The 17,096-nt window shown below is 44.8% G+C and overlaps 1 protein-coding gene across 3 annotated transcripts in view; it reads left to right on the forward strand.

Moving 5' to 3' along the window:
- Positions 1-17,096, forward strand: part of TMCC3 (transmembrane and coiled-coil domain family 3) — a 227,844-nt gene that overhangs the window by 150,419 nt on the left and 60,329 nt on the right. For all 3 annotated transcript variants that reach the window (XM_063927611.1, XM_063927610.1, XM_063927609.1), the window contains exon 2: positions 10,987-11,900. In XM_063927611.1, the coding sequence (XP_063783681.1) occupies positions 11,002-11,900 (899 nt within the window). In that variant the 5' untranslated portion in view covers positions 10,987-11,001. The remainder of the gene's footprint in view (positions 1-10,986; positions 11,901-17,096) is intronic.

Below are 17,096 nucleotides of genomic sequence, written 5' to 3' on the forward strand. Positions count from 1 at the left end.
CTGCTTCCCCAAAGCCTTCAGCATGACGGTGGACCGCGATGCCTGGAGGACTGTCAGGTGGGAGCCCGACTAAAATTCTTTAGTCACATCTGGTTAAGTTTGTGCCGGGATCCCTGGGTCGTAGATCTGATTTCTCAGGGCTACAGACTGGAGTTCCAAGAGCTCCCACCTCACAGATTCTTCAAATCAGGATTACCAGCTACACAAGAGGCAAGTATAACTTTACAGCAGGCCATCCAAAAACTGGTACAGACTCAAGTCATTGTTCCAGTTCCACCTCATTTGCACAACAAGGGGTACTATTCCAACTTGTTCGTTGTACTGAAACTGGACGAGTCGGTATGGCCAATCCTGAACCTCAAGTCCTTTAACCCATTCTTAATAGTTCAAGTTCAAGATGGAGTCTCTGAGAGCGGTTATCTCAGGTCTGGAGGAGTGGGAATTCCTAGTGTCTCTGGATATCAAGGATGCGTACCTTCACATTCCGATCTGTCCGCCTCATCAGGCTTATCTACGGTTTCTACTGCAGGACTGTCACTACCAGTTCCAGGCCCTGCCATTTGGTCTCTCCACAGTACCGAGGGTGTTCACCAAAGTGATGGCAGAGATGATGTTAGTACTCCACAAGCAGGGAGTGAACACAATTCCATACCTGGACGATCTTCTGATAAAGGCGCCGTCCAGGGAGAGGTTGCTGGACAGCATTGGTCTCTCAACCAAACTTCTCCAGCATCACGGGTGTTTTCTGAACCCTCCACAATCTCACCTAGAACCGACACGGAGGCTCCCATTCCTGGGAATGATACTGGACATGGAGTCGCAGAAAGTGTAATCCAGTCGTTGGTTTGGGATGTCCTGAAGCCAACCCGGATATCGGTGCATCTATGCATTCGCCTTCTGGGGAAAATGGTGGCCTCTTACGAAGCTCTTCAATACGGAAGGTTTCACGCAAGACCCTTCCAGCTTGATCTGTTGGACAAATGGTCCGGATCGCATCCTCGCATGCACCAGGGGATCAGTCTGTCGCCAAGAGCCAGGATCTCCCTTCTGTGGTGGCTACAGATTTATACCTCATCGGAGATTCGGAATTCAGGACTGGATCCTGTTAACCACGGACGCAAGCCTCAGAGGTTGGGGAGCAGTCACCCAGGGGGTGCAGTTTGAAGGAAGATGGTCAAGTCAGGAAGTCATCCTTCCAATCAACATTCTAGAACTCAGGGCCATATACAACGCCCTTCTGCAGGCCTCTTATCTTCACGATCGGGCCATTCAGGTCCAGTCGGACAATGTAATGACAGGGACGTACATAAACCGACAGGGCGGAACGAAAAGCAGAGCAGCAATGCCAGAGGTGTCAGGAATTCTCCTCTGGGCAGAAAAAAACGCAGTGGCATTGTCAGCGGTCTTCATTCTGGGAGTAGACAACTGGGAAGCAGACTTCCTCAGCAGACACTACCTGCACCCGGGGGAGGGGGGCCTTCACCCGGAAGTGCTCAGGTGCTTGACATGTCGGTGGACACTGGCCTCTCGGCTCAACAAGAAGCTCAAGCGGTATTGTTCCAGGTCGAGAGACCCACAGGCAGTGGCAGTGGATGCTCTGACTCCATGGGTCTATCAGATGGTGTACGTGTTCCCTCCACTTCCGCTGAGCCCAAGAATTCTGAAAAGAATAAAAAAAGAAAGCGTTCAAGCAATTCTCATTGGTCTGGACTGGCCAAGAAGGGCCTGGTTCGCAAACCTTCTGGAGTTGCTCCTGGAAGATCCGTGGCCTCTACCTCTTCGCGAGGATCTTCTGCAACAGGACCCGTTCATCTATCAAGGCTAACACTGCTACATTTGACGGCATAGAAGTTGAACGGCTGATTCTAGCCAGAAGAGGGATCCCTAACAAAGTTATCCCGACTATGATCCAATCCAGGAAGGGGGTAACGTCTAAACATTACCACTGTATTTGGGATTAATATGTCTCTTGGTGTGAGAGCAGAACTTGTTCTGCGGTGGAATTTCACCTGGGACGTTTCCTTCTTTTTCTGCAGACAGGTGTGGATGTGGGCCTACGTCTGGACTCCATAAAAGTCCATATTTCGAACTTGTCCATTTTCTTTCAAAAACAATTGGCTTCTCTCCCTGGGGTCCAGATGTTTTTGAAAGGTGTTCTGTGCATCCAACCTCCCTTTGTGCCTCCCAAGGCACCTTGGGATCTCAATTTGGTGCTGCAGTTCCTCCAATCAGACTGGTTTGAACCATTACAGGAAGTGGACGTAAAATATCTTGCGTGGAAGACCGTCACACTGTTGTCCTTTGCTTCAGCAAGATGTGTGACGGAGCTGGGGGCTTTGTCTCACAAGAGCCGCTATTTAATTTTCCATGAGGACAGAGCTGAACTCAGAACTCATCGGCAATTTCTTCCAAAAGTGGTGTCTGCGTTTCACATCAACCAACCTATTGTGGTTCCGGTTATCACCGACACTTCCGCTACTTCAAAGTCTTTGGATGTTGTGAGGGTTTTGAAGGAATACGTAAAGAGGACAGCTCGTCACAAGAAATCAGACTCGCTATTCGTTCTATATGATCCCAATTAAATTGGGTGTCCTGCTTCAAAGCAGACAATTGCACGCTAGATCAGGCTCACTATCCAGCATGCTTATTCCACGGCAGGTTTGCCGGTTCCAAAATCTGTACAGGCCCACTCTACTAGGTTGATGGGATCTTCGTGGGTGGCTGCCCGGGGTGTCTCGTCTTTACAGCTCTGCTGAGCGGCTACTTGGTCTGGTTCGAACACGTTTGCAAAGTTCTACAAGTTCGATACTTTGACCAAACTGAAGGTCCTCAGAAGCCAATCAGTTCTGCAGGAACCTCAGCGCACTCCCACCCGGTTTGGGAGCTTTGGTACATCCCCATGGTACTAAATGTAACCCCAGTATCCTCTAGGACGTAAGAGAAAATAGGATTTTAATTACCTACCGGCAAATCCTTTTCTCGGCACCCGCGCGGTGCTTCATTCTTCCTGCACTGTTACTTGGTTAAGTATTGTTGGTTCAGCTGTTGCTGTTCCTGTTTAAAGTTGGGTTAGCTTAGCTTTCCTCTGGTTTGTGTGTGCTGGTTCGGAATCTCGCCACTATCTTTATCTATCCTACTCTTAAAGTATGTCAGTCTCCTCGGGCACAGTTTCCTAGACTGAGTCTGGTAGGAGGGGCATAGAGGGAGGAGCCAGCCCACAATAGCAAATTCTTAAAGTGCCCATGGCTCCTAGTGGACCCATCTATACCCCATGGTACTAAATGGAACCCCAGTATCCTCTGCGGACTACGAGAAAAGGATTCACAGGTAGGTAATTCAAATCCTATTTTAATTACATGAATTGTAAGATGGCAGTTAGTCAGGAGCTGGTACTTTATCTCTCTCTCCAAGACGACGACGATTATTATTATTTATTATTATTATCATCAGTGTTTTATATAGCTCCGCATATTCCATGCGTTTTTCTATTAGAAAAAACAGTAAGAACAAAACTGGGTAATACCATACAGACAAAGAGGTAGGAAGGCCCTGCTCACAAGCTTACAAGAGTTAGTAAATAGACCCCTATAAATGCCGGTGTAATACCAGCCTATAACCGTTATACACATATATGAAAACTACTTATTCACACGCCATGCTCCTTTGCATGGTTATTCTCACCCACCTTCCAGTGCTCAAAACAAGAGCCCTGCTTGCTACTTATCACGGTCTCCATGAGTCCTGTGCTAAGTATCACCCCTTTTTAATGTCACACCAAGTGTTATGGCAGATGCTTCTAGTTCACCATGGGATTAATCCACCATGTCATCTAGAGGCTCTGGTGAAGAAAGGAGACCAGTTTTTTAATTTTTCATGATCCTAGAATTTTATTTTATCATATAGTATTGTCAGTACATTTATGACTTTCTAATTTTAGGATTATTAATTATTGTTATTTTCTCTAACGTCCTAGTGGATGCTGGGGACTCCGAAAGGACCATGGGGAATAGCGGCTCCGCAGGAGACTGGGCACAAAAGTAAAAAGCTTTAGGACTACCTGGTGTGCACTGACTCCTCCCCCTATGACCCTCCTCCAAGCCTCAGTTAGATTTTTGTGCCCGAACGAGACGGGTGCAGGCTAAGGGGCTCTCCTGAGCTGCTTAGTGTAAAAGTAGGTTTTTTATTTTCAGTGAGACCTGCTGGCAACAGGCTCACTGCACCGAGGGACTAAGGGGAGAAGAAGCGAACTCACCTGCGTGCAGAGTGGATTGGGCTTCTTAGGCTACTGGACATTAGCTCCAGAGGGACGATCACAGGCCCAGCCATGGATGGGTCCCGGAGCCGCGCCGCCGGCCCCCTTACAGAGCCAGAAGAGTGAAGAGGTCCGGAAAATCGGCGGCAGAAGACGTCCTGTCTTCAATAAGGTAGCGCACAGCACCGCAGCTGTGCGCCATTGCTCTCAGCACACTTCACACTCCGGTCACTGAGGGTGCAGGGCGCTGGGGGGGGGGGGGGGGCGCCCTGAGACGCAATAAAAAACCTTTTTTTGGCAAAAAATACATCACATATAGCTTCTGGGCTATATGGATGCATTTAACCCCTGCCAATTTTTCCATTAAAAAGCGGGAGAAAGGCCGCCGAGAAGGGGGCGGAGCCTATCTCCTCAGCACACTGGCGCCATTTTTTCCTCACAGCTCCGTTGGAGGAAGGCTCCCTGACTCTCCCCTGCAGTCCTGCACTACCGAAACGGGGTAAAACAAGAGAGGGGGGGGCACTAAATTGGCATATTAATATATACAGCAGCTATATTAGGGAAAAACACTTATATAAGGTTATCCCTGTATATATATAGCGCTCTGGTGTGTGCTGGCAAACTCTCCCTCTGTCTCCCCAAAGGGCTAGTGGGGTCCTGTCCTCTATCAGAGCATTCCCTGTGTGTGTGTGCTGTGTGTCGGTACGCTGTGTCGACATGTATGAGGAGGAAAATGGTGTGGAGGCGGAGCAATTGCCTGTGTTAGTGATGTCACCCCCTAGGGAGTCGACACCTGACTGGATGGTCTTATGGAAAGAATTACGTGATAGTGTCGGCACTTTACAAAAGACTGTTGACGACATGAGACAGCCGGCAAATCAGTTAATACCTGTACAGGCGTCTCAAACACCGTCAGGGGCTATAAAACGCCCGTTACCTCAGGTCGATACAGACACTGACACGGACACTGACTCCAGTGTTGACGGTGAGGAAACAAACGTATTTTCCAGTAGGGCCACACGTTACATGATCACGGCAATGAAGGAGGTTTTGAACATTTCTGATACTACAAGTACCACAAAAAAGGATATTATGTGGGGTGTGAAAAAACTACCCGTAGTTTTTCCTGAATCAGATGAATTAAATGAGGTGTGTGATGAAGCGTGGGTTTCCCCCGATAAACTGCTAATTTCTAAAAAATTATTGGCATTATACCCTTTCCCGCCAGAGGTTAGGGCGCGTTGGGAAACACCCCCTAGAGTGGATAAGGCGCTCACACGCTTATCAAAACAAGTGGCGTTACCGTCTCCTGATACGGCCGCCCTCAAGGAACCAGCTGAAGGAAGCTGGAAAATATCCTAAAAAGTATATACACACATACTGGTATTATACTGCGACCAGCAATCGCCTCAGCCTGGATGTGCAGTGCTGGGGTGGCTTGGTCGGATTCCCTGACTGAAAATATTGATACCCTGGACAGGGACAATATATTATTGACTATAGAGCATTTAAAGCATGGGTCTTCAACCTGCGGCCCTCCAGCTGCTGTGGAACTACACATCCCAGCATGCCCTGCCACAGTTTTGCTATTAAGGCATGCTAAACTGAGGCAGGGCATTCTGGGATGTGTAGTTCCACAGCAGCTGGAGGGCCACAGGTTGAAGACCCATGATTTAAAGGATGCATTTCTATATATGCGTGATGCACAGAGGGATATTTGCACTCTGGCATCAAGAGTAAGTGCGATGTCCATTTCTGCCAGAAGAGGGTTATGGACGCGACAGTGGTCAGGTGATGCGGATTCCAAACGGCATATGGAAGTATTGCCGTATAAAGGGGAGGAGTTATTTGGGGTCGGTCTATCGGACCTGGTGGCCACGACAACGGTTGGGAAATCCACCTTTTTACCCCAAGTCACCTCACAGCAGAAAAAGATACCGTCTTTTCAGGCTCAGTCCTTTCGTCCCCATAAGGGCAAGCGGGCAAAAGGCCACTCATATCTGCCCCGGGGCAGAGGAAGGGGAAAAAGACTGCAGCAGACAGCCTCTTCCCACGAACAAAAGCCCTCCCCCGCTTCTGCCAAGTCCTCAGCATGACGCTGGGGCCTTACAAGCGGACTCAGGCACGGTGGGGGCCCGTCTCAAGAATTTCAGCGCGCAGTGGGCTCACTCGCAAGTGGACCCCTGGATCCTGCAGGTAGTATCTCAGGGGTACAAATTGGAATTCGAGACGTCTCCCCCTCGCCGGTTCCTGAAGTCTGCTTTACCAACGTCTCCCCTTGACTGGGAGGCGGTATTGGAAGCCATTCACAAGCTGTATTCCCAGCAAGTGATAATCAAGGTACCCCTCCTACAACAGGGAAAGGGGTATTATTCCACGCTGTTTGTGGTACCGAAGCCGGACGGCTCGGTGAGACCCATTTTAAATCTAAAATCCTTGAACACTTACATAAAAAGGTTCAAGTTCAAGATGGAGTCACTCAGAGCAGTGATAGCGAACCTGGAAGAAGGGGACTATATGGTGTCTCTGGACATCAAGGATGCTTACCTCCATGTCCCAATTTGCCCTTCTCACCAAGGGTACCTCAGGTTTGTGGTACAGAACTGTCACTATCCGTTTCAGACGCTGCCGTTTGGATTGTCCACGGCACCGCGGGTCTTTACCAAGGTAATGGCCGAAATGATGATTCTTCTTCGAAGAAAAGGCGTCTTAATTATCCCTTACTTGGACGATCTCCTGATAAGGGCAAGGTCCAGAGAACAGTTAGAGGTCGGAGTAGCACTCTCTCAAGTAGTACTACGACAGCACGGATGGATTCTAAATATTCCAAAATCGCAGCTGATTCCGACGACACGTCTGCTGTTCCTAGGAATGATTCTGGACACAGTACAGAAAAAGGTGTTTCTCCCGGAAGAGAAAGCCAGGGAGTTATCCGACCTAGTCAGGAACCTCCTAAGACCAGGCCAAGTGTCAGTACATCAATGCACAAGGGTCCTGGGAAAGATGGTGGCTTCTTACGAAGCGATTCCATTCGGCAGATTCCACGCAAGAATTTTTCAGTGGGATCTGCTGGACAAATGGTCCGGATCGCATCTTCAAATGCATCAGCGGATAACCCTGTCTCCAAGGACAAGGGTGTCTCTCCTGTGGTGGTTACAGAGTGCTCATCTCCTAGAGGGCCGCAGATTCGGCATTCAGGATTGGGTCCTGGTGACCACGGATGCCAGCCTGAGGGGCTGGGGAGCAGTCACACAGGGAAGAAATTTCCAGGGCTTGTGGTCAAGCATGGAAACGTCACTTCACATAAATATCCTGGAACTCAGGGCCATTTACAATGCCCTAAGTCAGGCAAGACCTCTGCTTCATGGTCAGCCGGTGTTGATCCAGTCGGACAACATCACGGCAGTCGCCCACGTAAACAGACAGGGCGGCACAAGAAGCAGGAGGGCAATGACGGAAGTGGCAAGGATTCTTCGCTGGGCGGAAAATCATGTGATAGCACTGTCAGCAGTGTTCATTCCGGGAGTGGACAACTGGGAAGCAGACTTCCTCAGCAGACACGATCTTCACCCGGGGGAGTGGGGACTTCACTCAGAAGTCTTCCACATGATTGTGAACCGTTGGGAAAAACCAAAGGTGGACATGATGGCGTCCCGCCTCAACAAAAAACTGGACAGATATTGCGCCAGGTCAAGGGACCCTCAGGCAATAGCTGTGGACGCTCTGGTAACACCGTGGGTGTACCAGTCAGTGTATGTGTTCCCTCCTCTTCCTCTCATACCAAAAGTACCGAGAATCATAAGAAGGAGAGGAGTAAAGACTATACTCGTGGCTCCGGATTGGCCAAGAAGGACTTGGTACCCAGAAATTCAAGAGATGCTCACGGAAGACCCGTGGCCTCTACCTCTAAGAAAGGACCTGCTCCAGCAGGGACCATGTCTTTTCCAAGACTTACCGCGGCTGCGTTTGACGGCATGGCGGTTGAACGCCGGATCCTGAAGGAAAAAGGCATTCCGGATGAAGTCATCCCTACCCTGATCAAAGCCAGGAAGGATGTGACCGTACAACATTATCACCGTATTTGGCGAAAATATGTTGCATGGTGCGAGGCCAGGAAGGCCCCTACAGAGGGTCGATTCCTGCATTTCCTGCAAACAGGACTGTCTATGGGCCTAAAATTAGGGTCCATTAAGGTTCAAATTTCGGCCCTGTCAATATTCTTCCAAAAAGAACTAGCTTCTGTTCCTGAAGTTCAGACGTTTGTCAAGGGAGTACTGCATATACAGCCTCCTTTTGTGCCTCCAGTGGCACCTTGGGATCTCAATGTAGTTTTGGGGTTCCTAAAATCACATTGGTTTGAACCACTCACCACTGTGGACTTAAAATATCTCACATGGAAAGTGGTAATGCTGTTAGCCCTGGCTTCAGCCAGGCATGTTTCAGAATTGGCGGCTTTATCCTATAAAAGCCCTTACCTAATTTTTCATACGGACAGGGCAGAATTGAGGACTCGTCCTCAATTTCTCCCTAAGGTGGTTTCAGCATTTCACTTAAACCAGCCTATTGTGGTGCCTGCGGCTACTAGGGACTTGGAGGATTCCAAGTTACTGGACGTAGTCAGGGCCCTGAAAATATGTTTCCAGGACGGCTGGAGTCAGAAAATCTGACTCGCTGTTTATCCTGTATGCACCCAACAAGCTGGGTGCTCCTGCTTCTAAGCAGACTATTGCTCGTTGGATTTGTAGTACAATTCAGCTTGCACATTCTGTGGCAGGCCTGCCACAGCCAAAATCTGTAAAAGCCCATTCCACAAGGAAAGTGGGCTCATCTTGGGCGGCTGCCCGAGGGGTCTCGGCTTTACAACTTTGCCGAGCAGCTACTTGGTCAGGGGCAAACACGTTTGCTAAATTCTACAAATTTGATACCCTGGCTGAGGAGGACCTGGAGTTCTCTCATTCGGTGCTGCAGAGTCATCCGCACTCTCCCGCCCGTTTGGGAGCTTTGGTATAATCCCCATGGTCCTTTCGGAGTCCCCAGCATCCACTAGGACGTTAGAGAAAATAAGAATTTACTTACCGATAATTCTATTTCTCATAGTCCGTAGTGGATGCTGGGCGCCCATCCCAAGTGCGGATTGTCTGCATTACTTGTACATAGTTATTGTTACAAAAATCGGGTTATTGTTGTTGTGAGCCATCTTTTCAGAGGCTCCTTCTGTTATCATGCTGTTAACTGGGTTCAGATCACAAGTTGTACGGTGTGATTGGTGTGGCTGGTAAGAGTCTTACCCGGGATTCAAAATCCTTCCTTATTGTGTACGCTCGTCCGGGCACAGTATCCTAACTGAGGCTTGGAGGAGGGTCATAGGGGGAGGAGCCAGTGCACACCAGGTAGTCCTAAAGCTTTTTACTTTTGTGCCCAGTCTCCTGCGGAGCCGCTATTCCCCATGGTCCTTTCGGAGTCCCCAGCATCCACTACGGACTATGAGAAATAGAATTATCGGTAAGTAAATTCTTATTATAAAAGCCTTTATAGTACTGTACACATCACTGATTTTTTTTCTTTTCTTCTTGTGCTCTATTAGGGTTAAATAATGTGTGAGAGAGAGTGGGTAAAGACTACCATACACATCTCCTCAGTGAAGTAAAATGCGTTAGGTGAAAGAACTATTTGTATTTTTTTATTTTTTTTATTACTACACTTGGTTATAATGTAATGAATTGCTGGCTGTGGCTTTGTATTGATCCTTTGTTTCTGAGGGTGAATTTATTATTTGGGACAGAGATGTGGAACTTTGACTTTGTAGGTTGTGGCCGCAGACAGAAGGTTACTAACTAGCCTCCAAATGGTTTTGCTGCTTCTAGTTTAAAGAGGCTCTAAATTGCTGAGTCTACTGTAAGCTATGTAGAAGTTTCACTCTTCCCAGATCTAACAGACCGAGGGCTTAATTCTTGTTTGTACGCTAATGCATTAGCAAGTGTGATTGTCTAGATTACAGGATTGCTAATGTTAGCAAGTGAAGCTGCCGCGTAGAAATAAGAGACTCCTACCGCTTTCACAAACTCATTCGCAATTGCGCACAAATTTGCGGCCTGATGTATGGCCCGCATTAGTCCCATTTCCTGCTTCATTCCCAGCTCCGAATCAGCCCTTTTGTACGTGCTATAGCTATCTCATTGAAGAAACTAATTTGCATGGCGTTCTACTGCTATTGATGAATAATGTACTTTTACAGATTTAACCCATTTCTCGCATAATGAATATTCAGGAAAGCATAATCATTATACCTGGGACTCACATATAATTAGTGCAGGATTAATTTGTGCTAGTGGCAAAAATGTATTTTGCTTTGAAGTTTGCATGTCCGATTTTTGTTACACACTCGCCTATGCATTTTATGTAATAAATTTCCATCTTCCAGTATACTCTAGATATAATCAGTCAATGATGTTAAGCAAACAGATGGTAATTAGAATGGCCAGTCACATCTGCTTGCAAATAAACATTGCATACTTATGTCTACGTCCTCAATTCATTTTAGATTCTAAAAGTGAGCAGTAAGTATATAAAATGGAGTTAATTTTAATTCGATCCAAGAATCTGCATGGGATCTCTTCTTAAACCTCACAATGTTTAATGAAATTCACAAAAAGATAAATACTATCATTTGCAAATAAATCTGAAGATGGATTCATTCCAAGTCATAAGTAAAATTGTGCTCTCCTCTTTCCTAGGTGGACAGGTCTGATATGAACACACTCAGCTTGCCTCTAAACATCAGAAGGGGAGGATCCGATACCAACCTTAACTTTGATATACCGGATGGCATCTTAGACTTTCACAAAAATAAACTCTCTGCTGACAGATTGAAACAAAAAATCCTCAAAGTCACTGAGCAGATTAAAATTGAACAAAGTGCCCGTGATGGCAATGTGGCGGAGTACTTGAAACTAGTGAATAGCGCTGACAAGCAGCAAGCAGGTCGAATTAAACAGGTATTTGAGAAGAAGAACCAGAAATCTGCTCACTCGATAGCACAGCTACAGAAGAAACTAGAGCAGTACCATAAAAAGTTAAAGGACATAGAGCAAAATGGTGCTACAACCAAAAGTACGAAGGATATTTCCAAAGATAATCTGAAAGATCTGCAACATTCTTTAAAAGATGTAAACATCAGTTCTCGGCCGAACGCACCAGTGGACGCCTGTAAAATGGGTATGCCGGGCGTATCTTTGACTCCACCTATGTTTGTATTCAACAAATCAAGGGAGTTTGCGAATCTAATTCGTAATAAGTTTGGAAGCGCTGATAACATTGCTCATCTCAAAAATTCTCTTGATGATTTTCATCCAGAAAACAATCCCAGGAACCTGAGTGGTAGTGCAACCATAGTGGCCAAACCCAAGTATGTAAGTGATGATGAGTGTTCTAGTGGGACATCCGGTTCTGCAGACAGCAATGGAAACCAGGGATTTGATGCAGGAAGGACAAATACTGGTTATAGTCAAGATCTTGCCATGTTTCTAGATGAGCTGCGAGAACTACGAGAGGCTCAGTCTCAGCTCTCTGAAGACATTGGGACACTTAAAGTGCAGTTTAAGAGAGACTATGCTATTATTTCACAAACCTTACAAGATGAAAGATACAGGTAACTGCCACCTATAAGCCTTTCTTACATATATTGCAACTAAGCAGAATTAATTTTGGTACAATACAGGTATGGTTTTATGTTCCTACCATTGCTAGAGACTTTAAGATTTATATAGCAATTTACACCATTAATTCAATCTGAACAAACATTCTATAACCGTGTTTTAATTTTGTACTTGTTTATAAAGTACTGCCTATATCAAAACATAGTATCTTTGGATATCAGGACTGCAGAGGTGTCACTTCAACTGACTGCAAGTTGGATAAGCTCTTCTCTTCTAACATGGCAACCTGCTGCTTAGGAGTGGAAGACCGAAATAATAGGCCTGTTTATACTGTATAGCATTCAGTTATATTACTCCACTCAGTAATATGCAACCTTTAATATACAGTAATGCCAATAGTGTCATAAAAATAGGCTGCGTAGTGAAATGTTTACTTTGACCCGCAATAAGTACATAGTAATAATCTGTGACTTATTTGTACTGTGACTCAACGCAAGTTGAACCTTAAGACCTACAAATTACTGGTGTATCAATATCATTATTTCCTATCGACAAAGTAAATTGGGAACATTAAAGATAAAGCTCACTTTATTATGTATTGCCTTTTAATTCCATGTGACTTGCTTTGGCTGGACTATTGACTAGGCAAATTTTAGATTAGCCTACTCGGCAGTATGACTGGTTTTGTTAGTTCTTTTTTTTTTTTTTTTTATGAATTCAATTTGGCTAAAGTCTAAAGTTTGTTCTAATGAATATCCAGTCCAGCATCCACATACTTTATTTTTATTTTTTTAAGGAATATTTTCTGATGTATAGTGAACACTTTTAATCCAATGTGCTGTGCAGCTGTTAAAACAAATGCAGGTTATCGTCGTCCTGTTCTGAATATCGACATTTACTATGTTGACATTACCAGAATGTCTAGGGTTAGGCTGCGTTTAGGGATTGTTAAGATTTGTACACACTGGCAGATTTATCTGTGCAATCTGTCTGGTGAGAACAAAAATCTGAAAATGGATGGGAGCAAATGACCATCGACCATTTGCTCCCAGCCTCTGGAATACAGACAATGGGTTGTTCAAACAAATAGATTAAATCAGTTGGATTTAACACATTTATCCGAACAATTGTTTTAATCCATTATTTAGGGTTTGGGAGAAAATGGTTGATTGTCCTTTGCTCCCATACATTACCAGATTATGTTCTCACCAGACAGATTGGACAGATAAATCTGCCACGGTGTACGCACCTTTAGATGAAAATTGCATTGTTGACATTGTGAATGTCGACTTAATATTACTCCAAATGCAGCCCTGTCAGCACTGTTCCATCAAATCTGAAAATGATGGAATTAAAAATAAAACATCCTGCCAACTATAGACCCAGCCCTTCAGGATGAAGTCATTGTTCGATTGACTTTTTAACTATTTGTCTTTGTGAGTTGCACAGCTAAAAAGAGGTGTGCAATAAGTAGCCCGCCATCTGCTGTTGAACTTCACATCCCAGCATGCTCTGCCACAGTTTTAGAATGACCTGATAGCAAAACTGTGGCAGGGCATGTGTAGTCCCACAGCAGCTGTTGGACTACTTATTGCCCACCCCTAGGGGGAAGTAGCACTCCATGCAAATGCTGCGTCTTTTTTCTTAAAGTATTTGGTCAGTGATCTTCAGGCATTCTTCAAGTATTCATCCCCCTCACAATGGTATAATTCAGTATTTCTTACCCGTGATGAACTCCAAATACTATCTAATGTGGAGGTGTCACCATTGCTGTTCTGATAATGCATGTATTTGGCTTGCAGAGTGCCTGTAACTGCAGTCTGGAGAGCCTCCTGTTGTATCCTTAGGATGCACCCAGATCCTTGGTCCCAGCACCCTCTTTGTGACATTATGATGGCACGTGTGGGGGTGGCAAGGTGAAACCGGCAGGGTGCACTAGTGCCCTGGTAAGACACTGATGACGAGCACTGCTCAGTAGAATGTGTCTAGAACTACTTAAGTCAACATCAAACTATCTGTGGAATCCAATTGATTATTGCGCCCAATCTCCAAAGTCTAAAGTGACGAGAGATTGCTGGGGCGATATTCAATTGAGTCCTGTTATCACACTGATCGCGCCCAAAGTGGTAGGCTTGATCGCAAAAATTTCAGTTTGGGTGCCCAAACAGGTAATTTTTTGCGTATTTCAGCTTGCTATACCCGGGGAATATGAGCTGAAATGCAGACGCCAGCAGCCATCGCACCCGAACAGAGTTACAAATTGAATAGCTCCATGTGGGCGCCATCTAGTGGCTGTCAGTGGGATAAGATTTGAATTTCACCCTTTAAAGTATTCAGACTATTGCAGTATTTTATAGCTAAAACTCATTGATAAATGGGCCCCTTTATTTTAGCAAGGTTTCCAGTTGGTGAAGAAGAAACGCTATAGCCTTATGCTCCCACTACCATGCTTCATATCGCAGTAGTGTTTGTGAGATGATGCACAAAACTTTGACACTAGAAAGCTCAGTTTTGGCCTTATAAGATCATAGCACAGGGATGGGCAATTATTTCAGCTGGGGGGCCACCTAACACTTTTCAGTGAATATTTGAGGTCTGCAACCCCTCCCTCTCCCTTCCCCTTGTATGTCTGAAAAGAATAAACAAACAGAAGAGCCTTCATTCAGGAACAGAAACCACTGTAATGCTGGGTACACACCTATCAATTGATCTGCAGATAAATCTAAAGCCGGATCAGGCAGTGTGCTGTGCATACACATTGCCTGATCCGTCGGGGACTGACGACATGCAGACCATAGATGCTGGATTGGGCTGACTATGAGACAGGGAGTGGCTTCCTACAAGAAGCCAGCTTCCTGCTATTCGCAGCCCGGTTTGGCAGTCCCAAAGGGAGGAAACCGCTCCCAATGGGACTGCCTGTCCTGCTGGTGACTGGCAGGTAGCACTTCCAATAGGAAGTTACGGTTAAGCCACTGAGCAAGTGCAGTCACAGAGTGACTGACTGCAACTGGCTCAGCTGAGCTTACTGAAGTGGCAGATTTTAAGGGTGGCGTGGGGACTGCCGTTATGCACCCCACAGGTAAAATCCACCACTGAAAATGACCTATTCTGACTGATAGAATCTATAAAGACCAAATTCTGTTGCTTAAGCGGAAACTTTCGAAAATTTACTGTGAATATGTGTGCAATTAAGTTTTCATATGTAATTCATATATACAGATGTGTCCTGTTACAGCCTTGCTGCGTATCTTATGCAACGTGACTGCCGAGTCCTGAGATTCGCGGGTACAAGATTACGCCTGCACCCACGATCCATTCTCTTCTATAGGAAATCTGCACCTGTGAATTGATCGCAACTTCCTGCGGCATAGCTCATCACGGGAGCAAAAGCTGCAAGGAGGTAACAGGGCACATCTGTTACGAAGGCACAACGTTTCAAACGCCCCTACATCCCGCACCCTCACAATTCTGACGGTCGGCATGCTGACCAACAGGAACTATTCTCACTCGTGGCCCGCAGCGAGCCTGCAAAGGGTGCCTGCGACACTATGCTGACCGCCGGTCACACAATACGCACCCTTTCAAACATGATGATATGTTGCGTGGTTTTGTTTCATCTTCATACAACATATGAATTCCTAAACTGACATTTTTAAAACCTATAAAATCCTAAAACACGGATTGAAAAAAAAAAATTGTCGTTTTTTAGATCCTAAAAATCCAAGGCATAGTAGTCAGCTATGTGGATTTTAATTTCTAATGTAAAGATTAAAAAAGATATGTTATGAAGAAGTGTGGTCTTTTTTTTTTCTGCACATTTTGTATTGCATTGAGGAGTGGCAGGAATTCCTGAATAAATTAATTTTAATTCAACACTGTATGAAAATATGAAAAAAAGATACAGTATCAGTAGTGTTTATAGCTGCTATAATGTTAGCATTGCAAGATACATTGGGTATTAAGGCAAAAGTACTTTTAGAAAATGAAATTGCATTAGCATGGAAATGACAGTCTTATTCAGAAGGTGTGTGTGTGTGGGGGGGGGGGGGTGTACTCATAATAGTAGTGACTATACAGAGACTTCATCTTTGTACATGTTTTCCTTTCGGATTGATTTAAACTATGGAAGCACATTTTTTGTTTAGATGGAAACTTGTGAAATGCAAGTTACTTGGTCATGTTTCTGAATACCATATAAAGCTATAAATACGCTTTGTATTGGACATGGAAGTCGGTTTAGGGTTATAAACACAATCCTTACTGGTGTAATTTTCATTGTTAATTCAGATTTCATCTGATAATCTGTATATTTAAAACTAGAAGTACTTCTTTTTTTTGTTCCACAATTAGAATATCTGCAGGTGTATTTTTGCAGAGTAAGCTGTGCACACACCTGAGAAGACCATGCCCAGAGGTTCATGATCTTTCCAGTACGGGTTCATTTCTCATGCAGTATTTGTAATGTACTTGAGTTTTAATGACCAGTAAGCTGATTGGCTTTTATGGTGCTTTGTTTATTTTGCACATGGTGTAATTGTACATAGTGTTCTATCACAAGAATGTCCGTTGTTATCGCTTGTTTTTTATAGGCAAAGGGAGGAATTCAGTTGTTTCTGGGCGAATGTTAATCGATCACCAACACATGATTACATATTGTATAGATATTGAAATATCCTATATCACTCCTCACGCTAATAGATTAATTAGAGGCAACAGGGCATGAATAACCTCAATTTGTTTATTCTTTTATGATATTATTTAATATCCATGAAATCAATCATAAAAAATACAAAAAAGACATCACACAAATTGACTTAATTAATATGCGCATATATAAAACCCCACTATAAAACCTAATATATCATAATATTAATATTAAGCATAAGAGGTGGATCATATAATTATATTGCTGTACTTGACCACAGCGGATTAATCCGATGTTTGTACAATTGATATTGTCCTTAATTTATTTGATTTCCAAATAGGACAGTCCCGTTAGATGTATTTGATAATACTTGAACTATATAACTTGTAGTATACTATAGATGCAGTATATTACCAGTCGCTGAAAATGTCCGTATGCTTGCAAAGAGCAAGATTCTTTGTTTCGGGGAGATGTCTTAGATCCTGGAGGATGGAACAACCATGCTGAGCTCGGTGCACTGCACGCACCTGTTGTATCTTGCAGC

The sequence above is a fragment of the Pseudophryne corroboree genome, chromosome 6, assembly GCF_028390025.1.
Source record: "Pseudophryne corroboree isolate aPseCor3 chromosome 6, aPseCor3.hap2, whole genome shotgun sequence".
In the NCBI taxonomy this organism is placed as follows: Eukaryota; Metazoa; Chordata; class Amphibia; order Anura; family Myobatrachidae; genus Pseudophryne; species Pseudophryne corroboree.